This window comes from Hyperolius riggenbachi, chromosome 2, assembly GCF_040937935.1.
Source record: "Hyperolius riggenbachi isolate aHypRig1 chromosome 2, aHypRig1.pri, whole genome shotgun sequence".
Classification (NCBI taxonomy): Eukaryota; Metazoa; Chordata; class Amphibia; order Anura; family Hyperoliidae; genus Hyperolius; species Hyperolius riggenbachi.
This window is the reverse complement of record NC_090647.1, coordinates 50,082,339-50,108,292: the sequence shown is the minus strand read 5'-3', so window position 1 is coordinate 50,108,292 and position 25,954 is coordinate 50,082,339. Positions and strand designations below refer to the sequence as shown.

Below are 25,954 nucleotides of genomic sequence, written 5' to 3'. Positions count from 1 at the left end.
AGTGGGGATAGGGACGGGTTTGAGGTCGACAAATGGGGCTTAAGGGGTACTGTCGATTAGGCTGGTGTCTGGTTCGGTGGGGATAGAGACGGGTTTGAGGTCGACAAATGGGGCTGGAGGGGTACTGTCGACTAGGCTCGTGTCTGATTCGGTGGGGATAGTGATGAGGAGGCACATGGCCTGAGGGTCTTGGAAGGATGGCGTTGGCACAGGATGTCTGTGAGGGGCTGCAAGAAGCCCCGGGCGCTACACCTGCTATTGCCGAAATTCTGTTTTCTCCCCACGTTTATTGCCTGATGAAGCGGGCTAGGCCTGCAAAACACATTGCAATTTTTTGGGGTACTATTTAATAAATGTGATTGCTGCTATTCAGACAGTCTTTCGTGTCTGCTTTATGGAGGTAAGTCCACCACTTCCTCCCAGCAAATTTTAAAGTTTTTATCCGCTTTTATCCTGCTGGCGCCACTGTTGTCCTACTGCTATGCAGTAAACAAGTTCTGGGGAGCTGCAGTCCATAAGCTCCTTATTGACATCTTTCTGACAGGAACATGAATGGGTAGTTATAATGAATGTAGCAAGGTCCAACGAACAAAAAGTAAGTGAAATCTAACACTTCTGGACACATCTATGATAACATCGGGAACATTCCCGGAATGTGCCGATATCTGAGAGGATGGAGGCATTACGACAACAGATATTTCCCCCTCCCTGGGCTTTGAGATGACCTGTTGCCTGTTACACAAAATCCCAGCCTGAAATCAGAGCTTAAAGCCCAGACTGAGTCAAAAATAAAGAGACGGTAAAGCTGCACCAAAACTGCCGTCCAGCAGAATGAGAAACATATTTCCGAGCTTAGGGAAGAACATCGCATATTTGTTCTTTGCTTATGAACATGTTGTGCAACGCTTATTGTGGAGAGTCGGCCTTGTGAGAGTGGATTCCTGACATTTTCTCCTTGGAAATGAAACGTTTGTTTGATGGATGGAGGAGATCTTGGCCGTTTTAGTATCTCTCTCTGTCTCCAAGAACTATTTTCTCAGGATGAAAAGTAAATCTGCATTTCATGAAAAAATGGAAAGTTAATTTCGTCTTGACTTACAGCCACTCTCTGGGATTTGAAGAACACCTCCCCAAGATAAACGGCAGTTCTGATATTAAACTTTTCAGTATTGTCTTATACCCTTGAAAGATGGGTGGTTCTTGACCAAGTGCTGGAAGGAAGTATCTGCGCCGACCCTTCAAGAGGCTAGGAATGCAACTATGTTACCTCCTATAGCACCTTCTAGAAGTTACTGCCCACCCAACCCACCCTTACCTCTTTTCTCTGTAGTAGGAGGCGTGGCACAGGTAGACATTCACCCTCCCACAGTGAATGGCCAGGGGCGTGGCCAGGCTGACACTCACCCTCCCTTCTCTATATGGATAAGGTGGGGGTGTGGCCAGAGGAAGGGAAAACACAACAGACAACAAGACAAAGGGCAGGAGGGTGCCTCAATGTTACTATGTGCTACTAAGGACAGTCACAATATTTAGATAAAAATAGGGAGCTTCAAATTTTTTTACATTTATTTGCTCTGTTTATCTTCTAAAAATGATGGAGAGAGCCTTAAAAAGTGACCTTGTCTCAAGCCTGACACAGTTTACAGAGGAAAAGGCTAAAAAAGAGAGTAATACTGCTATAGTTCAGTGGATTTATTAGCTTCTCAGACAACAGGTACAGGAGTCAAACCCTAAGAAGTGACTAAGGCTAAGAAGTGCTTAGTCAAAGGGCGACTATGGCTACGCACTTGGGATGTAGAAGGTGTTAGGGTGTGTCTCCCTGCTGTCTTAGTTGTAAATAAATCAACCAACCAAGTAAGAAGTATAATCGAGTGAATGATTGGATGTTCCATTTGGCAAACCGTGTTGCGCACTCGTAGGTCTGCTCAGACTGAAGACTGGTGCCTGTGAGCGGCAATATTTTGTTTCTGTATTGTATACAGCCCTACCATTCATTTCCAGTGCTCATATGGACTCAATATGGGACGGTGGCAGTCACCCTATTCTCAGTACGTCCTGGTACTGGAGTCCGACTGCAAAGGCAACCATTCCATTGTTTCAACCCACTCCATCTAACCATACTCTAGGTCTGTATTCGAGCAGAGGCTGGATTACAGTAAAAAGTGGCATGGACGTGGCCCAAGAAGCTCCACCACTGCCCGCCCTCTGACTAGGAGAGGCTTATTTCACGCCAGGTGGGTGGGTCAGAGTTGTAAAGGGGTGACTGTTTTCCCTTTCCACCCACATGACCATAAGCCAGCATCTGCTCTGACACAGATGAATGGTCAGGTGAAGGCGTGGCTGCGCTCTTGTACCAGGAAGTAGAGGAGAACACACAATGCTAGAACTGATTGCTACTGCCTAATTTTTCAAAACAAGCAGTGCAAGTAACTAAATGGTTGTGTACTCACACTGAGTCCATAAGTTTCTTTGTTAAAGAAAAGATGTTTGTCCTCCTGGAGGTCTTCCCTTCCTCCTTGCTCTTCTTCCCAGATTTGGCATACACGGTCTCAGGCACCAGTGAGTGGGCTGGGATCTCTTCCTTCCCCACAATGAATCTGCACCACAGAGGGACAAAGACATAAATAGCAGGAAACCAAAGCTCACACAGTAAGGCCAACACAAGGAATCATCTGTAAAGTGAGTTTTGTTGCTCCTGAGACATGGGTCCTAGTGTGAATTTTACACTCCCACCTGTTATCCGGAATGCAGGTAACTGGAAGTGTCCACTAACTGGCATGCGTGAGGGATAACGGGGGCAACACTTTTTCAACTGCCAGAGATTTGCGTAACAGAAGCAAATGACCTCCTGCGACGTCTTCTACACTCCAAGCAGCTACCCTGAGTTTATGTACGAGACCTGGGATGTCATGTGACATCGGGTCACATGACATGCCAGGACCCGTGCAAAGAGGACGCCGGAAAGCCGCTGAGAGCTACAAAAGGTGCAGAAGACGGCTCCTGGAGGATCGGTAAGTCCGGCATCAGGCAATCCCTGGCAAGCACACATCCCGGCATCAGGCAATCCCCGCCTGTGTGGGATATTGGAGGCCGGGCTAAACTTTGTTATTAGGGATGGTCATTGACATGCTCATAATTATGAGCTAATTCATATTTTATGCAAATGTATGCAGTTCCGTCAGAATTAAACCAATCAAATGCAGCCTCTGCTGCCTATGACTGCAACATTTCCAAGCTGCATACATTTGCATTAAATTGCCGTAACATTTGCATTTACTCTGATTTGTTAACATTTCATTGAAATCCCTATTTGTGATGCAAGAAAGGTTATTTTTTTGTGGTGTGACTATATATTGTACTTACTTAAGGGCTGAGAAGGAAAATCCTTGAAGTCCATCTTTACACCTGCAGGGGTGACAGGAGAAATTGGTCAGTAATAACAAGCAATAAGTCCGTTTGTTAATACAGCTCAGTATATTAGGCCACACGCTGGGCATTGGGGGGGGTATTCTGCTATCAGATGGAGTGAATCAACACAGACAATGTACCATGAGGTTACCCAAAGAGCCTTCTGCTCAGACAAGGACCCGGCTAATCCAGTACCCTCCACCAATACGAACATCGGGAACAGTGAACAACCTCACCACTAGAGGGGAACTGGGTGCCAGCCTGGGTTGTGCCACAGCTGATGTGCACTGACTGGCCACTCAGAGCTCCTGCAGTCTATTCACAGTTGCTGATAAGAGCTAATTAGATGCTTTGATCAGGGAAAAGTGAACACAGAAACACAGCGGTGGATCTCTTCAGCAACCATAGGCTGGTTCACACGGACGGTTCTGCGATGGTAAACAATAGCTGCAGCAATCCTTGCTTAGCGTATTTTTTGGACTATAAGACGCTGCTGACCATAAGACGCACCTAGGTTTAGAGGACAAACCAGGGTAAAAATACATATACTAAACCTGGTGCCTCAATGGTGAATGGGCATCTTGTGGATTGTGCCCCCTTTGGACCTCATGCCCCCTTGTACCTCTTGTGTCTCCTCATATACTCCTCTGTCCCCCTTGTGTCCTCCTGTGTCCCCCATGTGTCCGCCTCTGTAGACCTTGTGTCCTCCTCCATATACCTTTCTGTCTCCCTTGTACAATCCTCTATTCCCCTGTGTCCCCCTTGTGTCCTCCTCTATGTCCTTTTGTTTCCCCTGTGTCCACCGTTCGTCCCCCTGTGTCCTCCTCTGCATAGGCACAGTACAGGGAGTCTGTACTGTGCCTTTTGTTGGGTTGGAGGTTCATATTGGCAGGTATTCACAAGTCAGGAACTCACTGAATTTGGACTATAAGACGCAGTGACTCCCCCCCTCCCACACTTTTGGGGGAGAATAAGTGAGTCTTATAGTTTAAAAAATACAGTAAATGCCATCCATTCCGATGAACAGATACCATTCGTTACTATCGCTTACCGCCATTTACCTTCGTTTGCGCCACCTCCCATGCTATGCAAACTATCACCCATGCTATGCAGAGTATAGCAGTTTATAATACCATTCATAGACAGATGTTATGCAGATTGCATTGAACAGCAGACTATGGTAGGATTACATTGTGAGCTCCTCTGAGGACAGTCAGTGACATGGCTATGTACTCTGTAAAGTGCTGCAGAAGATGTCAGTGCTATTTAAATAGATAATACTAATAATATGGTAGGACATTATGACTAGAACTATGGCAGGGATTAGATTGTGAGCTCCTCTGAGCACAGTCAGTAACATGACTAGGTACTCTGTAAAGTGCTGCAGAAGATGTCAGTGCTACGGTATATAAATACATAATACTAACAATGACAATAATACATGAATTATAATAAAAAAATCTCATTGCACTGCAGTTACTCAAAGCACCACTGGATGTCACTGCACGCCACGTCTCCCAGCAGCGGACACATCAGCAGAGCGCTCTTGCCTTCTCCCTGCACGTTTGCCCAGACTGTACAAGAAACCAGAGCTACAGCACAGTAAAATGTGAACACCTTTTTATGCTTTGCTCGTGCCTGTGTGGATCAGGGTCACACTGGGTCTGTGCGCAGTCACACAGAGCTCAGGTTTCTATCCTGCCTACAAGTGTTGTTAACGCTATTCCTGGCCTATTTTTACAATATCTGGTTTCTGCATTGAGCCTGACAGTATCTGCAGACAGATGTCTTACCCCAAAAGTTCACCGGGCTGCAGAGATTTGTGCTGCACCGCACCAGAATCTCCTGTAATCGCCCTGAGAAGCTGACAGCCAGGCCCAGAATTGGAAGTCTCCAGACAAGCGTAACATTTGCATGCTCGAAAACTGGTTATAAGTGGCTGGATAGAGTACTGGTTAAGAAGGGCTCCGCCTCTGACACAGTGGACCTGGGTTTGAATCTAGGCTCTTCCTGTTCAGTAAACCAGCACCTATTCAGTAAGAAGACCTTGGGCGAGACTTACTAACACTACTATTGCCTACTTAAAGGGAACCTAAACTGAGAAGGATATGGATTTTTCCATTTAAAATAATACCAGTTGCCTGACTCTCCTGTTGATCCTGTGTCTCCATACTTTTAGCCACAGCCCCTGAACAAGCATGCAGAGCAGGCTGGATTGCTGCATGCTTGTTTCAGGTGTGTGATGCAAACGATACTGAGGCCACATAGATCAGCAGGACTGCCAGGCAACTGGTATTGTTTAAAAGAAAACATCCATATCCCTCTCAGTTTAGGTTCCCTTTAAGGCATCCTAGTGGCTACAGCTCAAAAACAGCCAGCTATCGACACGCTGTGTGTCGCTTAGCACGGCGTATGATTTATGGGGGCAAACAGAGCGCAGGGGGGCCTGTGGGGGGAGCTGTATAGCAACAGAGGCTGGGCATTATATTCAGACACAGCCTCTGTGAGCAATTAGGATTCTTAGAACCCACCTCGTGTTCTCTTTAAGGACCAGAGCAATTTTCACTTTTCTGTGCCAATAACTTAATCATTACTTATCCCCAAAAAATGATGTATATCTTGTTTCACCAACAATTAGGCTTTCTTTGGGTAGTACATTTGCTAAGTATTATTTTATTCTAAACGCATTCTAATGGGAATAATAAGGAAAAAAAAAAGAAAAGAAAATTCATTATTTCTCAGTTCTCGGCCATTATAGTTTTAAAATAAAACATTCTACTCTGGATAAAACACACATTTTTGTCCCGGTTATTCCGTTTAAAATATTTCCCTAGTACAATGTATGGCAACAATATTTATATTTGGAAATAAAGGTGTAATTTTTCCATTTTGCATTCATCACTAATTACAAGCTCATATTTTCAAAAAATAACAGTAATATACTCTCATGACATAAATATTAAAATGTTCAGTCCCTATGGTAACTATTTATGCATTTTTTTTAATATAAGCAAATGTTTTATTTTTGTAACTATGGGACAGTGGGAGATGTAAGGGGTTCATTTTAATGGAAAATGTATGTATTTTTTATTAAATTAAAGTATGGAGGTGTAGTTTTACTATTTGGCCACTTGGCTCCCCTTTTATTTCTCTTGTGTACTGAACACTACACGGAGGAAGTAATGCTTGTATGTGTTACTTTTGTTTTTGTCAATGACTGCAGGCATCTCATTTATGGGCGGCGATGAGAACACACGCGGGAGCGAGCTGGGAGAACGCAAACCGGTGATGTGACGGTAGACGAATATGTACATCCCTAGGGCTCCAGATGAAGTCCTGCAGGGCGCAGTAAGTAGTTAAAGTGTACCAGAAACAAGTATATACAAAAGATTTATACATACCTGGGGATTACTCAAGCCCCCTCTGGACCTATCGTTCCCACGCCGTCTTCCTCTGCCTTCCCATTCTCCTGTTAGAGGCCACATAAATTTGGCCAGTCGGGGTCGGTCAATGCATGCGCAATGCGGCCGTGCGCACCCCCCATCTCGCTCCCGCAACTGGGAGCACTCGGCACCTGCACAGTAGTACTGCGCAGGTGCAGAGTGCTCCTGGCAACGGGAGCACGACGGGCTGCGCACACTCGGGGGGGGGGGGGCATGTATGTGCAGTGCGCCCTGACTGGCCAGGCTAATGACTTCGAGCAGGTGAACGGGAAGGTGGAGGAAAATGGGGTGGGAGGAGTGACAAGCTTATCTCAGCATGCAAATAACTGAAAGCTTCCTAATTCTGATAAGATAAGGACATTATGAACAGAAGGTAACTGAATCCCCAAACAATTGAAGAATTGACACAGTGATGTAAGCGCCTGTTGTCTAGGTGATATTTGCTGTGGGAGGGCCAGTAAGCAGTATGGAGGGAAAATTAACACCGTGCTGGCTTGGAGAAAAAACAATAAAAAAAAAAAAAAAGAAGAGGGCAGAACTGATGTCACTTTTGGCATCGCAGAGAAACAGTAAAAATGGAAACCAACAGAAATATTCCTTTCCTTTTGTTCATACCACATTTCTCCTAAATATGACAACGCTTAAAACAACAGGATAGGTAAGCTTAACCACTTCACCACTGAGGGGTTTTACCCCTTGAGCACCAGTGCAATTTTCACCTTTCAGCGCTCCTTCCATTCATTCGTCTATAACTTTATCATTACTTATCACAATTAAATGAACTATATCTTGTTTTTTCCGCCACCAATTAGGCTTTCTTTAGGTGGGACATTATGCCAAGAATTATTTTATTCTAAATATGTTTTAATGGGAAAATAGGAAAAATGTGGGAAAAAATGCATTATTTTTTAGTTTTCAGCCATTATGGTTTTTAAATAATGCATGCTACTGTAATTAAAACCCATGAAATGTATTTGCCCATTTGTCCCGGTTATAAAATTGTTTAAATTATTTCCCTATCACAATGTTTGGGGCCAATATTTTATTTGGAAATAAAGGTGCATTTTTTTCAGTTTTGCGTCCATCCCTAATTACAAGCCCATAGTTTATAAAGTAACAGTGTTGTACCCTCCTGACATAAATATTTAAAAAGTTCAGTCCCTAAGTAACTATTTAGCCGTATTTTTCGGACTATAAGACGCTCCGGACTATAAGACGCATCTAGGATTAGAGGGTAAAAACCAGGAAAAAAATATATATACGAAACCTGGTACGTCTATGGTCCAGGAGCATCTTGTAGATGTTCTCCCAATTACTGTCCTGTTCCTGTCATCCTTGTGTTTTCCTCTTGGCCCCAATGTCCTCCTCCTGTCCCCCAGTGTCCTCTTCCTGTTACTCCAGTGTCCTCATGCTGCCCCCCAGTTTCCTTCTTCTGCCCCCCAGTGACCTCCTTTTGTTCCTCAGTGTCCTCATGCTGCCCCCAGTTTATGCCTCCTCTCCCCAGTATCCTCATGCTGTCCCAAGTATTAAACTGCAGATTGGCCCCAGTGTATACATTTTGTGTCTGCCTGTTTGCCCCTCGCTGCGCCATTGTCATGTAAATCAGCGGCAGAAGCCGATCGTATTAAACAGCAGACTGTCCCCATTGTATACATATATTGTCTGCCTGTGTGCCCCTCGCTGCGCCATTGTCATGTACTTAGCGGCAGAAGCCGCTCGTATCAAACAACAGACTGTCCCCATTGTATACATAATCAGTCCGCCTGTTTGCCCCTCGCTGCGCTTTGTTATGTAAATCAGCGGCAGAAACCGCTCGTATTAAAGGGCAGACTGTCCCCTGTATACATATTCAGTACACCTGATTGCCCCTCGCTGCGCTATGTGTAATGTAAATCAGCGGCAGAAGCCGCTAGTATCACTCACCGGACATGGCGTGCCTGCGGCGAACACGGACTCCTCTCTCGCTCACTCCTTCCCCCAAGTGATGGTACTTCATAGTCGCGTCATTACACACGTGATCACGCGCGACCACGTGTGTAATGACGCGACTATGAAGTACCGGCACTTGGGGGAAGGAGTGAGCGAGAGAGGAGTCCATGTTCGCCGCAGGCACGCCATGTCCGGTGAGTGATACTAGCGGCTTCTGCCGCTGATTTACATTACACATAGCGCAGCGAGGGGCAATCAGGTGTACTGAATATGTATACAGGGGACAGTCTGCCCTTTAATACGAGCGGTTTCTGCCGCTGATTTACATAACACAGCGCAGCGAGGGGCAAACAGGCGGACTGATTATGTATACAATGGGGACAGTCTGCTGTTTGATATGAGCGGCTTATGCCGCTAAGTACATGACAATGGCGCAGCGAGGGGCAAAGAGGCAACACAAAGGACATGCTGGCAAACATTGAGGGTGACATCGAGGAGGATCCAAGACCACAGGAGTGCAGGGAATCTCGACATGCGGCGGGTCAGCTGTTTGTCAGTGGTTTTAAGTCTGGGATTCCCTGCATTTGGACTATAAGACGCAGGGACTTTTTCTCCCCACTTTTGGGGGAGAAAAAGTGCGTCTTATAGTCCGAAAAATACGGTATTTTTTTTAATTGTAAATGTTTTAATTTTTTTTTAATTACAAAAAAAAAAAAAAAAAATGGGGAGTGTGGGAGGTAATGAGTTAATTTTTTGTGTATAAGTAATGTATTTGTATGTGAAAAATGCTTTACGGTGTAGTTTTACTATTTGGCCACAAGATGGCAACAGTAACTTTTTGTTTAATGCGACCTCCAAGTACTAGGAGGCTGGGAACGTTTTTTTTTTTCACAATGATCGCGCTGCTTAGCGGAGAAGCAGCGGATCATTGCGGGGCTTAGAGGAACGAACGGGAATGGATTTTCCTGTTCATTGATCTCCGGGCAAGCGGCCGGCGGCGTGTTTACGAGCGGGAGTGCGCGCTAGAGCGAGCGGGAGCGTGGAAAGTACGGATTTCTCTGTCCCTGGGGGTTAAAGGATGGAAAAAGGGACGGAAAAATTCATACGGGCGGGGGTAAAGTGGTTAATAAATAATTTCTTATTTGGTGTTATTTTTTCAGTAAATATTGAGTTTCATCTCACTATAACCTGACAACAAACGAGTTATCTCACATCAAGATAATGCATTACTTTTGTCTTCAGCCTGCAGAACTCCTTGTGCTGTAAATTCTTGGAATGCTTTGATGTCTCTCTGCTAGCAGAAAATATAGAAACTGAAAGCAGAAGTCCTCTGTTATTGTCTCACACTGCCTCCTAGCGACAAGTGGCCATAAACACAAATTACAGCAGTACTAATTAGAAGCAGGGAAATGTAACAAAAAAAATGTGCTAAAATGAATTGACCTAAAGAACTAGCAAGCCTCTAAATAGATTGATTGCTGAAGGGTTAATAGCCCCAACTTGAATACTTACGTAGCCAATGCTTCTCCTCCTCCTCGATCCCTGTGAGATCAGCGTAGGGGATGAAACATTAGGAGACCTGGCTTATCACATGACACACTGCTTCCACGAGGACTTTACAGCCCGCCAGTCGAGCGGTCGGAGAACAAATTCATGACAGCGGGAGGGTTGGGAAACGTGACACTTCCATTCGGGAGATTTACATGTTCAGCAAAGTAGTCACTTCTTATAACTATCATATGTTCCGCAGGAGAGGGGGGCGACCCGCACCCTCGCAAACACATGTTCCGATTGTGTATTTTTCGAGGCATTAAGCAATTCCATAAGTTCAATAAATTCCTGGGCCGTGTGTGTTTACCATGTAATGACTTCAAGCTGCGAGTTACTGAAAGTATGTATATGTATACTTATTACACAATGGCCTGGTTTGTTTTATTGCCCAAACCCAGCTAATCTAGAACGTATGAGCTCATGGCAGACGAGGGTTTCTCGACTTGGTGCAAATCAGGTGGCGGCACGTTTTTTTGGCCGGCTTTGGAATTTGCCTTTACTGTAAGGTAAACATATCATCTTATAGGGAGTTGTGCACTAAGTTTTGAAAACTTCTCAAATTAACCTCCCCCTAAAGGAAGTTTGTTACTTGTATGTGCTTTAAGGGAAGGAGGGGGGGGGGGGGGTCAGCAGGCATTTACCTACTCTAGGGAGGAGTTTCTCAGTAAACCCCGTCTATATGGAGGTTCCATTTCTGTCCCCCTTGTTGCTAATCTTTTGGGGGGCCCTGCTCAGCGACGGGGGACAAGAGTAGTGAGGGGAGCCTCAACAGGTTAAATAGTCATTTTTAGCAGAAGCAGGATAGATACAATAGTTAGGACAACCGATGTGACATGATGAGATAGACATGGGTATGTACAGTGCCTAGCACACAAATAACTACGCTGTGTTCCTTTTATTCTTTCTCTGCCTGAAAGAGTTAAACATCAGGTACGTAAGTGGCAGTTCCTGTCTGATTCAGGACTGGGTCAGACTACAGTGTGGCCCTCACTGATAAGAAATAACAACTACAAAACACTTTCCTAGCAGAAAATGGCTTCTAAAAAGCAGGAAAGAGATAAAAAAACGGTCAATAGTTCATAGATTTTAGCTCTGGCATACTTCAATGAATGTGTCATTGATTAAAAACAATAAAACAGTAAAAACTTAAACTGTGGAATATCTTAACCACTTAAGGACTGCAGTCATAAAAGCCCTTAAAGGAATACTTAAGCCCCCCAAAAAATGATATTTACTCACCCGAGGCATCCCTCAGCCCCCTGAAGCTGGATGGTGCCCTCGCAGCCCCGCTCCGATCGCCCTGTCCCCGCCGGCGGCTACTTCCGGGTTCGGCGACAGCCGCCGACAGGCTGGGAACGCGGCTGATTCTCCGCGTTCCCAGCCGCTATATCACCCTCTATGCTGCTATAGTATATATATATATATATATATATATATATATATATATATATATAGCTGCTATAGCGTATATATATACGCTATAGCAGCATAGAGGGTGATATAGCGGCTGGGAACGCGGAGAATCAGCCGCGTTCCCAGCCTGTCGGCGGCTGTCGCCGAACCCGGAAGTAGCCGCCGGCGGGGACAGGGCGATCGGAGCGGGGCTGCGAGGGCACCATCCAGCTTCAGGGGGCTGAGGGATGCCCCGGGTGAGTAAATATCATTTTTTTTTTGGGCTTAAGTATTCCTTTAAGGACCAGACACTTTTTTTCCATTCAGACCACTGCAGCTTTAATGGTTTATTGCTCGGTCATACAACCTACTATTCTAAATGAATTTTACTTCCTTTTCTTGTCACTAATACAGCTTTCTTTTGGTGCTATTTGATTGCTGCTGTAATTTTTAGTTTTTATTATATTCATCAAAAAAGACATGAATTTTGTCAAAAAATTTTTTTTTTAACTTTCTGTGCTGACATTTTTCAAATAAAGTAAAATTTCTACATACATTTTTGTCCAAATTTATTGTGCTACATGTCTTTGATAAAAAAAAATCCAATAAGTGTATATTTATTGGTTTGGGTAAAAGTTATAGCGTTTACAAACTATGGTGCAAAAAGTGAATTTTCCCATTTTTAAGCATCTCTGACTTTTCTGAGCACCTGTCATGTTTCATGAGGTGCTAAAATTCCAGGATAGTATAAATACCCCCCAAAGACATCCCCAAGTATTCACTAAGAGGCATGGTGAGTTCATAGAAGATTTTATTTTTTGTCACAAGTTAGCGGAAAATGACACGTGATTGTGAAATCTGCCATGGACTCACCATGCCCCTCTCTGAATACTTTGAAGTGTCTACTTTCCAAAATGGGGTCATTTGTGGGGTGTATTTACTGTCCTGGCATTTTAAGGGGGTGCTAAATTGTAAGCACCCCTGTAAAGCCTAAAGGTGCTCATAGGACGTTGGGCCCCTTAGCGCACCTAGGCTGCAAAAAAGTGTTCCATGTGATATCGCCGTACTCAGGAGAAATAGTATAATGTGATTTGGGGTGTATTTTTACACATACCCATGCTGGGTGGGAGAAATATCTCTGTAAATGAGATTTTTTTGATTTTTTTTTTTTTACACACAATTGTCCATTTACAGAGATATTTCTTCCACCCAGCATGTGTATGTGTAAAAATACACCCCAAAACACATTATACTACTTCTCCTGAGTACGGCGATACCACATGTGACACTTTTTTGCAGCCTAGGTGCGCCAAGGGGCCCAACGTCCTATGAGTACCTTTAGGATTTCACAGGTCATTTTGAGGCATTTGGTTTCTAGACTACTCCTTACGGTTTAGGGCCCCTAAAATGCCAGGGCAGTATAGGAACCCCAGAAATGACCCCATTTTAGAAAGAAGACACCCCAAGGTATTTCGTTAGGAGTATGGTGAGTTTATAGAAGATTTTATTTTTTTGTCACAAGTTAGCGGAAATTGATTTTTATTGTTTTTTTTTTTCACAAAGTGTCATTTTCCACTAACTTGTGACAAAAAATAAAAGTCTATGAACTCACCAATAAACCTAACGGAATACCTTGGGTTGTCTTCTTTCTAAAATGGGGTCATTTCTGGGGTTCCTATACTGTCCTGGCATTTTAGGGGCCCTAAACCGTGAGGGCTATGTAAATGGACAATTGTGTGTAAAACAAATTAAAAAAAATCTCATTTACAGAGATATTTCCCCCGCCCAGCATGGGTATGTGTAAAAATACACCCCAAAACACATTGTACTACTTCTCCCAAGTATGGCGATACCACATGTGTGGCACTTTTTTGCAGCCTAGGTGCGCTAAGGGGCCCAAAGTCCTATGAGTACCTTTAGGATTTCACAGGTCATTTTGAGGCATTTGGTTTCTAGACTACTCCTCACGGTTTAAAGGGGTTCTGTGGGGGTTCCTGAGGAGAAAAACTGCCAATTACCTGGGGCTTCTATCAGCCCCCTGCAGCGGTAATGTCCCACGCCGTCCTGCTCCCATCTGCCGTTCCCCGCAGCTGGCACCGGGCTATTATTCGGCTGTCACACAGACGAATAATGCGCGTTGCTGTGTCTCCGCTCGCGTCATCTGAGGCTTACTGCGCAGGCGCAGTACAACGGAGCCTTGTACTGCGCTTGCGCAGTAAGCTTCCAATGACGCAGGCGGAAGCGAGCGGGTGCGCGGCCACTGTAGCGCAGCCGCAGTTGGATCCCATGCCGCTTAGACCGGGGCCGGCGGCGGAGAACGGAAGATGGGAGGAGGACGGCGTGGGACATTACCGCTGCACGGGGCTGATAGAAGCCCAAGGTAAGGGTCTGTTTTTCTTCTCAGAAACCCCAAACAGAACCCCTTTAAGGCCCCTAAAATGCCAGGGCAGTATAGGAACCCCACAAGTGACCCCATTTTAGAAAGAAGACACCCCAAGGTATTCCGTTAGGTGTATGGTGAGTTCATAGAAGATTATATTTTTTGTCCAGAAGTACAAGAAATAAGAAGTACATTTCTCCCAGAGTAAAATGAGCCATAAATGACTTTTCTCCTGTGTTGCTGTCACATACAGTAAGTAGTAGAAATCTGACATTACGGACAGGTTTTGGGCTAGTCCATCTCCTCAAGGGGGATTCTCAGCATGGCCTTTATTCTTCTGAAAAAGATTAATACAAAGATGCTGGCCAGCCTCTCTGCTTACTGCACACTATTTTGGCAGTTGGACGGAGCAACTGCCATTCACTAAATGCTTTTAAAAATAAAGAAAACCATGAGAACATACCTATAAGAAGATGGGCTAGTCCAAAACCTGTTGGTAATGTCAGATTTCTACTACTTACTGTAAGTGACAGCAACATAGGAGAAAAGTAATTTATGGCTCATTTTACTCTGGGAGATATGTACTTCTTATTTGTATGTGTTTTACATTTTAAGATTTTTGCAACAATCCCTCTTTAAGATAAGTGGGTGTGTTATCCCAAAGGATTCAACAGACTTCCTAGGGAGACAGGAAAAAACACGGAGACACCAGGAGCCCCTTATGGTGTAGTATGTCAAGTGCTGATCACGTAGTCTTATAGAGTAAAAGAATACTGAGAGTTACTGTGCCTTTTAGGCGCTCCGAATTTACTGTCTACCGTATAAAGACACTGCTTTGTATTTGATCTGAGGAAGCGGACTGTGCTCCGTGAAATGCGTTATCATTGATCGTGTCCGATGAATAATAAACCTTGTGTTTGAAACTGGCTTTACCCCTTCCTTTGAGGGAAGCCATTTTATTATTTATATTTCCACTCGTGTGATCTGCGATTTTCTGCGAAAGACAAATGCTTGCATTTCTGCCCTATTCAGTAAAACGATTGCTTTACAATTAAGTATTTCCTGCACGTTTTGCATTTTCTAATGTGAAAGGGCCCTTAATGCAGATTTCAGAACACAGAATGCTCTTAGAGTGTGTACACACACATCCAATTTTGATTGGCCAATAATTGACCAATTTTACAATGTTCATGTCGTATGAGAGCTTACTTACACAATCTGTTCATAATATTCAAAATCTATTGGCCCTCATGCTACACGGAATTGGTAAAATTGACCAATAATTAGCCAATAAAAATTGGTTGTGTGTGTAAGCACCATAAAGGTAGATTGATTAGAGAAAGTGCTTCTATAATATTGCTGCAGGACAACTTTATTCAGACACGCCCCTGAGGAGCACAACTGGATGACTCAGCTCTGTGGGGGCAGGGAGTGCTGTGCAAACTAATACTGCCATCAAACAAGATACGCTTTCAGCCAGTGTTTGCTTACAGCAACGCGAAATGAGCTGCCGTATTCCTAAAGAAAAAAACCTGGTATGTGGACAGCGCTTGGGCGAAAAATCAACTCAATATGGAAGACATCATTCTTCATTACAAGATATGCCAAAAGTGTTAAACCACGACAAGCTTTAAAGTTCAGCCAGAATGAAGATGTTAAACTGGGTGCGCAGAGCGGCGTGTGTACAGAACAACCAAACAACGCTTTTCCACACATACGGCGGCCATGTAAATCATTTGCTACGCGGCCAGCAACCTGACACTCCTTAAGGCTTAATTAGTAGCTGGATTCGATGGGGTGTGCTTGCCAGATGAAAACCAAAGCGTGTTTTCAATAATGAGGTAATGCGGCAGACAGGAAAACCTCTGCGCCAATAAAGAGGGTTAACAGCGGCTGTAATACAATAATAAATTGTTTAACGGGCACACTAGTCAGTGTTATGCCTGAAATGCTCAGGGGAGCCCGATCGCCGCTGCCGCGCGCCCGATCGCCGCTATCCGGTGCGGCGCGCGGCCCCCCCCCAGACCCTGTGCGCTGCCTGGCCAATCAGTGCCAGGCAGCGCCGAGGGGTGGCCCGGGACTCCCAATGACGTGACGTCATCCCGCCCCGTCGCCATGGCGACGGGGGAAGCCCTCCAGGAAATCCCGTTCTTTGAAAGGGATTTCCTGATCGGAGATTGCCGAAGGCGATCGAAGAGGGCGGGGGGATGCCGCTGAGCAGCGGCTATTATGTAGCGAGCCCTCGGCTCGCTACATGATTTAAAAAAAAAAAAAAAAAAAACTGCTGCGCTTCCCCCTGGCGGTATTTTTCATACCGCCAAGGGGGTTAACTGCGTGTGAAAATAACTACAGAGGAGGTAAATTAACTACAGAGGAGGTAACTTAACTACAGAGGAGGTAACTTAACTACAGAGGAGGTAACTTAACTACAGAGGAGGTAACTTAACTACAGAGGAGGTAACTTAACTACAGAGGAGGTAACTTAAGGAATGAAGAAATAAGATAACTCTCTCACTGTGTGGAGGTAAGTTTTCTCTTGCCTTATTATCTCCAGCATGATCTTAGTGAATTGAGGCCAATGTCTATCTGTTGTTAGGTGACTTTTTAGCAGTTTCCAAAAGCAAAACTGCTGATATATGTATGTTACAGACAAATGGTCGATTAAAAAAAAAATTCTGTTGAACTAGCTCACCTTACTTATTAACTCACAATTTATCTCTCCTTAAATGACACCCGAGGCGGAAATAAACGAATGACAAACTATTGTATTTATCTTCCATCTCCTGAAAATGACTTTTTAAGGTATTCCACAGTTTAATTTTATGTTTAAATCTACTTTTTAAGTTTTAACTGTTTATTGTTTTTGCTCAATAACACATTCATTGAAATAGGCCAGAGTATGCCAATCTATGAACTATTGACCCTTTTATCTCTTTCCTGCTCTTAGAAGCCATTTTCTTCCAGGAAAGTGTTTTATAGTTGGAATTTCTTATCAGTGAGGGTCACGCTATAGTCACTTCCTGTCTGAGTCAAGACTGAGTCAGCCACTTACATGCCTGATATTTAACTCTTTCAGGCAGAGAAAGAAAAAAAGGAACACAGCATAGTTATTTGTGTGCTAGGCACTGTACATACACATGTCTATCTCATCACATCACATGCCACCTTGGGTATCCTTTAAAGTGTACCCAAGGCAACATGCGATAAACAGGTCTGGGTACAAACCATATTAACCAGCTGAGCGGTCTGGACGAGCTCAGCTCGTCCAACACCGCCAGCGGCTGCCGCTCAGGCCCTGCTGGGCCGATTTTAATGAAATAAAAAGCAGCACACGCAGCCGGCACTTTGCCAGCCGCGTGTGCTGCCTGATCGCCGCCGCTCAGCGGCGATTCGCCGCGAGCAGCGGCGAAAGAGGGCCCCCTAGCCGCCTGAGCCCTGCGCAGCCGGAACAAAAAGTTCCGGCCAGCGCTAAGGGCTGGATCGGAGGCGGCTGACGTCAGGACGTCGGCTGACGTCGATGACGTCACTCCGCTCGTCGCTATGGCGACGATATAAGCAAAACAAGGAAGGCCGCTCATTGCGGCCTTCCTTGTTTATTCTGGGCGCCGGAGGCGATCGGAAGATCGCCTCCGGAGCGCCCTCTAGTGGGCTTTCATGCAGCCAACTTTCAGTTGGCTGCATGAAATAGTTTTTTTTTTATTTAAAAAAAACCCTCCCGCAGCCACCCTGGCGATTTAATCAGAACGCCAGGGTGGTTAATAACCAGGCTGTTCATCTTGATTTTGCTGCCTGAAAGAGTTAATTTTCAGGCATGCAAGTGACAGCTTCTGTCTTGTCCATACCTTGTCGGGAATATAGTAAACCTCACTGATAAGCAAATTAGAGCTATAAATGTTTTTCTTTCAGAATACAACTTCTGAGCGCAGGTGAGAGATAAAGAAAGGTCAATAGTTCATATATTTTAACTCTGGTACCCAATGTGCTTGCTGGGTAATCTGTAATTTTGGGTGTTTCAAGTCCTAACTCCTTAGAGCCACGTTAATCCATGCCATGCACTGATGAGGATCACACAATCCAAAACAGTCTGTATACATGTTGGATTATTGTGACTCTGTACAATTAACAAGCTGACACATCATTACATTCCAGCGGCTCTGGGAGAAAAGCGCTTTAAAAATGTTATTGTATTATTATTGTATCTGGAGGTGTGGCTAGCTTACAGGGACAACAAGATATGATTTGCATATTCAGCAGTGATGCATTGTGGGAGTTATCATATGCTCACTCCAATCTGAATAATGGCAAATTCCTCCTGTTTTAAGAAGGCATACTTATGTTTTGCATAACATTTTAGTACAAACAAACAAACACAGAACATTTATATCGCGCTTTTTTTTCCTGGCGGACTCAAACTGCCAGAGCTGCAGCCACTAGGACGCGCTCTATAGGCAGTAGCAGTGTTAGGGAGACTTGCCCAAGATCTCCTACTGAATAGGTGCTGGCTTACTGAACAGCCAGAGCCCAGATTCGAACCCTGGTCTCCTGTGTCAGAGGCAGAGCCCTTGACCTTTTACACTATCTTACACATTATTTTACACTATCTTACACATTATTACACTATCCAGCCACCACCAGTAAGGAGGCTTTTTGGTCTCTTTCAGCCCCTTACACACTCCTAGGAGTTCTGGTTCACCCTGAGCTTGCTGGGTAATCTGCATTCCTGCTGCGTGACACTTCTTGTACCCCGCTTTGTGGGATCTCCTCCCAACCACATAGCAACCGAATGTGACCCTAGCCTATGTACAGCCTCAACACCGTCACTATGATCAGCTATACTGCCCTTCCCCTCCATCCAGAGTAGTACAGACTATTAACCGGTCATGTCCGCTGCCAGGTTTAGGAGCTCCCATTTCTGATGGAAGTTAGGGTTAGGCAAAGGTTGGCGGGTGAGGTTCTGGTTTGGTACAGATCAGAGGTGAAGTCTGAGGAGGATTCATGGGACCATCAGGGAGGGTTCTTCAAGGGTCCTTCGGAACCTGAAAAACTTTATGGTTCTAGTGTCTAGTTTTCTGGAGGCTCTAGAAGTATCCTTCTAGTGGAGCAGTGAGACGGAGAGATGATCATTTTCCAGACAACAAGCAAACTGGACTACCTGGCCATGCACCCAGAAACCATAAACCTGTTCCCACATCTGCAACTTTAAGTGTACGTTAGTCCTAAAAATATGACAGAAATGACGCCCCGTGTATATATGGGGAGTAGTGCAGAAGATTACCGCACCTCCCTTGTCCGGCATCAGCCTCCATTTTTCTGCGAAGCGGCATGTTCCGAAGTATTGTTCGCTGCATGCACAATATGTCCGCAGGAGTACATGTGCACTCCTGCAGGAAGACGTAACCGCCGCGCATGCCCTATGACATGGACATACTACGCTGCGCATGCACAGTATGTCCACTTGGGCACCTTGGTCTCGCGCCAGCTAGGGTAGGTCTTCCCACAGGAGTGCTCGCGTACTCCCATGGACATGGTGATCACGTGCCAACCTGGACTTCGGAATGGGCCGCTTTGCAGCAAAACGTAGGAATACGCTGGGGTAAGGGAGGTGCAGGAAGCTTCTGCACTACTCCCCATACACGTACAGGGTGTCATATTTGCCATATTTTTACGACTAAGGTATCTTTTATCTTCTACCCTGCTTGCCCTGTGGACTCTCATGCAGCTGATCACAAGGAAAAGAATACCCAATTAATTTTAGGATCCCAGGAATGAAAGTTGCTCTGAGTAGCTGTCACTAAACCGTCACCTGTGAAGCTTGCTGACCTCCATCCTGTAATAGTCACATATCAGACTGGAAGTCTAACAGACTGGATGATTTACGCAGACCACTTAACTCCTAGTTCCTGGCAGCCCAGTCTAAATATAACCCCTGTTTCTGTCTCTCCTTGCTGTACCACCAACATGTGAAGTCAGGGGTGGTGTGGAAAGTGTCAATATTGGGAGTGTTTTGACACAAGTGATAGCAGAGTGCTAATGGCTAATGTCTCACTCACATTCTATAAATCAGACGCTTAACTGGCTGCTGCAAGTTCAGTGGCTGAAACACCACTCTGTCCCGGAAGTCAAATCTGACGGCAACATTAAGGGGAAGGTCCAGGACGATTAAAAAGTAAAGATCTCTAAGAAAGTACTTACCTGGGGCTTCCTGTGCCCTCACCGCAGCTCTGCTCCCCGCCGGTGGCCCGGGGTCCCCTCCGGTACAAAATGCCTCCTGCACTTAAGCGTGCGGCTCACAGAGACGCACTGACGTTATCCGGACTGTACCGCGCAGGTGCAGTAGTTCTGCTGACGCGCAAGTAGATGCCGACCTGGCGAGGCCGGCATCTGCACCGGAGGGGACCGGGAGCCTAGGCGAGGGCACAGGACGGCTGCCAGGGGCTGGAGGAAGCCCCAGGTAAGTAGATCTTTCATTTTTAATCATCCTGGACCTTCCCTTTAATGTTGCCGTCAGATTTGATTTCTCGGACAGAGTGGTGTTATCCTGGACCACTATCATGAAAAATTGTAAAATTAAAAATACCTGTAAACACACACATATAAGAAGTACGTTTCTTCCAGAGTAAAATGAGCTATAAATTACTTTTCTCCTATGTTGCTGTCACATCCAGTAATTAGTAGAAATCTTACGGAAATTACAGTTTTTTGACTAGTCCATCTCTTCATGGGGGACTATCAGCATTTAATTATTTACAAAAGCTGCCCCGGAAAAATATCTATACAAAGATGCAGGCTGCCCCCCGACCTATTTGCACACTATTCTGGCAATTGGACTGAGCAAATGCCGTTCACTAATTGCTTTTGAAAATAAAGAAAACTCTGAGACCCCCCATCAGGAGATGGGCTAGTCCAAAACCCGTCAGTTCTGTCAGATTTCTATTAACTAAGTGACAGCCACAAAGGATACAATTAATGTATAGCTCATTTTACTATGGGGGAAATGTACTCCTTATTTATGTGTTTTCATGTATTTTAAATTGTACAGTTTTTTCGGGATACTGGTCCTTTAACAGCCAGTTTACAGACCTTTTATGCTACCGGTACACACCATACAATTTTTTGTTAGATTTTCTATTAGATTTACCTGCACATAGATTTTTTTCCAACATGGTGGAAAAAAATCTATCTGGCAGGTAAATCTCAAGGTGGCCACTAATGGTCCAATTTCTAGCGAAAAATCGTTCGAGCGATTCGAAATTCTGATCGGATTGGTTGTAAATAATCTCCATTGATGGGCACAATCGATTACGAACGATTATAAAAACAACTGTCCGATTGAATTTTCGTCGAACCAAATTTGGTTTTTCTTGTTGGTTTTGATAGATAGGAAGCAAAGATTGGTTAATTGATGGTGTGGTGAACGATTTCACTTCCGATCAGAATTTCTGATCGCTCGAACGATTTTTCGCTAGAAATTGAACCATTAGTGGCCACCTTGACAGAAAACTGTATGGTGTGTACCTAGCATTATGCTGGGTACACACTATGAGATTTTGTGACCGATTTACTGTCAGACCGATTATTTCCAACATGTCCGATTTGCTTTCCGATCGATTTCCGTGCACTTTAATAGGAAGTCGATCGGAAAGCTGATGGGACATGTTGGAAATAATCGATCTGACAGTAAATTGACCAGAAAATCTCATAGTGTGTACCCAGCATTACACTTTTATGCCACTCAGACTTATTAACTGACTGTACACTATGCAGTTATTCTCCAGTGTTATTACATTTAAGCACCTTTTCCCCTGAAAATCCTGATCAGCATCCCAAATGTGCTGTGATTTTTTTTTACACTGCGTGCTTTTCAAAGCACTACTGTGCAAGCGCTTAACGCTCCTGACCACTGGAGGGTGACGGGGAGCGCAGACTGCCCCTGCGCTAACTGGTACAGACTACACAAATATGTCCAAGTTAGATCCAATCTGTTGGTATCCTGGTACACAGATGTAGGAAAGATTTGACAAAGATTATACACTCAAGGTGGACAGTGCATGGACAACTAGTTTAATATCATGCAAAAGTCCATTTATTTAAGTAATTAAACTTAAAGAGAAACTCCGACCAAGAATTCAACTTTATCCCAATCAGTAGCTGATGCCCCCTTTTACATGAGAAATCTATTCCATTTCAGAAACTGATCATCAGGGGGCGCTGTATGACTGATATTGTGGTGAAACCCCTCCCACAAGAAACTGAGTACGTACTCATGGCCGTTTCCTGTCTGTGAACCTTGCTGCATTGTGGGAAATAGCTGTTTACAGCTGTTTCCAACTGCCAAAAAACCATGCAGCAGCTACATCACCTGCCAACAGTAAAAATGTCACCATGTCATAAATGTCAGACTGTAAATCAGGGATTTAAAAGATTTTACAATGGGCAAACACTGACTAAATCATTTATACATAATTATTGTAAAAATGAAGCACTTTATTACATTATTTTCACTGGAGTTCCTCTTTAAAGTGTAACAGTCGGGCATAAAATCGAAAATAAATTCTTTTTTTTTATCTGGTAAACACGTAGTAAGGATGCTAACCAGGCAATCCAAAAGTTAAAATCACTATTACTTTTCTTGTTGATAAATGATCATTCCCCAGTTTACCTGACTCCTATTTGCTACACACAAAATTTGGTACGCAAAAAGGAAGTTGCAGGGCATGCTGGGTTGTCCTTTTTTGCTCTATACTTCCCCTCAGACTTAACTAATGCAGCCTGATTGGCTGAAGCCTCTTTCCCTCGCGTTTTCCTTCCCACACCTACTCTGATTGGCCAATATTTCTCATGCTGAGACAATGCACTTTCTATAGTGAAGGGCGGGCAATGCATACACAATCAGGCAGAGGAGAGTAAGGGAGGAAATTACATCAGGATTGGCTTCAAAATAGCCACAGTTAAAATGGGAAATGCTAAGAAGGATTTTCTCTTTTTATTACTGTAGAAAAATCACTAAAATCAAAACATGGACAGTGCAATACATATGTTATGTAAGTAGAGCAATTATTTATCTACTTATATATGTGTTTTGTTTCTGAGATAGTATGGCTGACAGCTCCTCTTTAAAAGATGAAGCCTTTTTTACATCAGAAAAATGCAAATGTGTTGACTATGCGCAGTGTCTGGAGAAACACATAGGTAAGCATGTACGCATTTTCCCTGCATGCCAGTATGAATCTGCCCTGAGAGGTGCTGCAGACAGACACTTCACACACGTCAGGGTAAGTGTCTCCCCTCACATTAGCAGGCAATGAGATGCCTTGCAAGGCCTGGACATAACACACACCCGCTGCAATGTGTCAGCCGCTCTTATCAGTGTTATCCTGACATGCCAAGAGCCTCTTGACATGGATAACAATTCTAGAGCAGGGGAGTTTTACCACTCACAGTGAAAGCCCATAAATAAGATAGCAGAAGAGAGAGAAAGCTCTTTATCTCAGCAGTCCCATCACAGCTCTGCTGTGCTCTGAAATCCCCTGTGTAGACTTCAGCTCTGTCTTGTGTGGTGAAAGCAAACAGCAGCAGGAGAGAAAGTGCACTTTCCCAGAGCGCTGGATTGTTTATGGGGCTGGGGGCTGCCTGTGAGGGTCAGAGAGGAGCTGGAAGAGATGCTTGTTGAGTGATGGCTGTAGTTCTGGTAACTCTGCCTGTGGTGGATACAGCAGCATGGCCCTGTGGTGTATTGTCTGCACACAGAAATGCTCAGTGCACTGACCTCTCACATCCGGGGTCTTTGTGGGATTGTTAAATTCAGGCAATACTGACAATAAACAATATCAGTTGTTTCTCCCCTCTGTTTTAAAGAGAACCTGTAACAAAAAAATGTTCCCCTGGGGGTACTCACCTCGGGAGGAGGAAGCCTCAGGGTACTAACAGGGCCGGTTTAAGCAACAATGGGGCCCCAGGGCAAAATAAACCTGGGGGCCCCCCCCAACAGATACCCCAGAGCAAAAATTGGCATGAAGGGACCTTTTTTGCAGCTGTTATAGTCAGGGTGTGAAGCCCCAATCGGTCGGAGCTCCACATTCTGGCTGCCCCAGCCTGCATGGGGGACAAGGGGTTAAAAAGTTTCAGGAGGGGGTTCCCCACATAATTAAAAAAAAAAAAAAATTCCCACACTCTAAACGTAAAAAAAAAAAATTGGGAAAATAGGAAAAAATGCCAGGGATCTTCATACAGCCATATTGCGGCTGTATAGCGATCCCTGGCCAAAGCGCTGTGGCTGCGTATAGACCCCCTGGAAACCCCGTCATGAAATGTATTGCTCTTTCGTTTGATGCATGTAAAATTACACTACCGTTAGGTTTGCTACTAAAAGTGACATTTACCGCATTTAAAAGTATACTTTTTTCCTTCGAAACTTTAAAATCGATTTTCTCAAAAACTATAAGGTCTTTTTGAAAAATTGTTTTTTCCTCTTATTCCCAATGATCTCCTTAACATATCCTGCAAATTTAGGGTTTCTAGAATATAAGGTGGATTTCCTAATAACCATTAAAGTCGGCTGGTTTTTAAACGTGTATTTTTTTTCCTTTGAAACTTTAAAATCGATTTTCTCAAAAAACTATAAGGTCGATTTGAAATTTTTTTTTCCTCTTGTAGCCACTGGGGGCCCCTACAAGCTCTGGGGCCCTGGGGCAGCTGCCTCCTTTGCCTCTATGGTAGCGCCGGCCCTGGGTACTAATGAGGCTTCCCCTTCCCCTGTAGCTGGAGGCAGTCCAGCGCTGACTCCCCTGAAGTGTCCCGGAATCCTCCCCCGACAAGGCAGACAAGAGCTGATTTATTTACCTTTCCTGGCTCCAGCGCAGGCGTAGTATCGGCTCTAGCGGTCTGGGGGAAGCTGGTGATAGTGGGCCTTGGGCGGTATAAAGTATAAATCCGGCCTTGCATATATTTACCCAGATCTGTACATCAATAGTGCATTTTACTCTGGAAGAAATGCACATTTATATGTGTGTATTTTAAAAATTACAATAGAGACCCTTTAAAGTGGACCTGAACTCTTGCACAGGACAGAAGGAAAACCTAGAGAAATGCACCCTGTATGTATTTAGGGAGTTTAGCCTGTCTAATTCCTCCTCATCTGTGACTAATTACAAGTTGTAATTTGATCCCTCAGCTGTGTCACCCCAGGAATCTCCTCTGCTGTGGCAGAGCTGCTAATTGGTAAACACAGGATGTTAACCCTATGTCTGTTCCCATGAAAGCAGGAAGTAGATACACTGCCGATGTATTGCAAGACTTGTATCAGCTGTAGTAAAGAGGGGGTTTTCTTTAACCTCCCTGGCTGTAATCCCGAGCTGAGCTTGGGCAAGCCGCCGGGCGCTCTGTGCAGAGTGTAGCGCGCAGCGGGAACTTTTACTCACCTCCCGGGGGATCCAAACGTCGCTAGCCGTTCTCCTTCCTGTCCTCAGAGGCTCTGAATCACTCTGGTGAGATCGCCATCAGTGATCTCACCACAGAGTTACAGCGCCACCTGGAGGATGGAGGTAAAATTGCTGGAGGCCAGGGAGGTGAGTGAGAACAGGGGCTGCTGCGGGCGTTCTAGCGGCATTATTATTTCCTGATTATAGGGTCTGAAACCATTAAAAAAAGACCCTAAAATCTGGAAATAATCATACCACCAGGGGGGTTAGAAGGTTTTTATGCTGTTGCTTTTCTTTTACAGCAGAGAGGAAGTTCTGAGTTCAGATCCACTTTAAAGCTAAGGAAAGTTTAATTCAGGTTTGGTTTAAACAGTTAAAATAACCAGTCTGATACAAATAAGTATTCTAAATATTTCCCATAATAAATCACGCAT

The 25,954-nt window shown here is 44.5% G+C and overlaps 1 protein-coding gene and 1 long non-coding RNA gene across 2 annotated transcripts in view; one reads left to right on the top strand and one right to left on the bottom strand.

Moving 5' to 3' along the window:
* Positions 1-25,954, bottom strand: part of TMEM135 (transmembrane protein 135) — a 399,393-nt gene that overhangs the window by 16,942 nt on the left and 356,497 nt on the right. Inside the window, exons 7-8 of the mRNA XM_068264859.1 lie at positions 3,364-3,405; positions 2,451-2,597 (exon numbers count right to left, since the gene is read on the bottom strand). Of these exons, the coding sequence (XP_068120960.1) occupies positions 2,451-2,597; positions 3,364-3,405 (189 nt within the window). The remainder of the gene's footprint in view (positions 1-2,450; positions 2,598-3,363; positions 3,406-25,954) is intronic.
* LOC137543733 (uncharacterized) overlaps positions 6,684-25,954 on the top strand; it is a 70,275-nt gene continuing 51,004 nt past the window's right edge. The window contains exon 1 of the long non-coding RNA XR_011025574.1: positions 6,684-6,756. This is a non-coding gene — a long non-coding RNA (uncharacterized lncRNA). The remainder of the gene's footprint in view (positions 6,757-25,954) is intronic.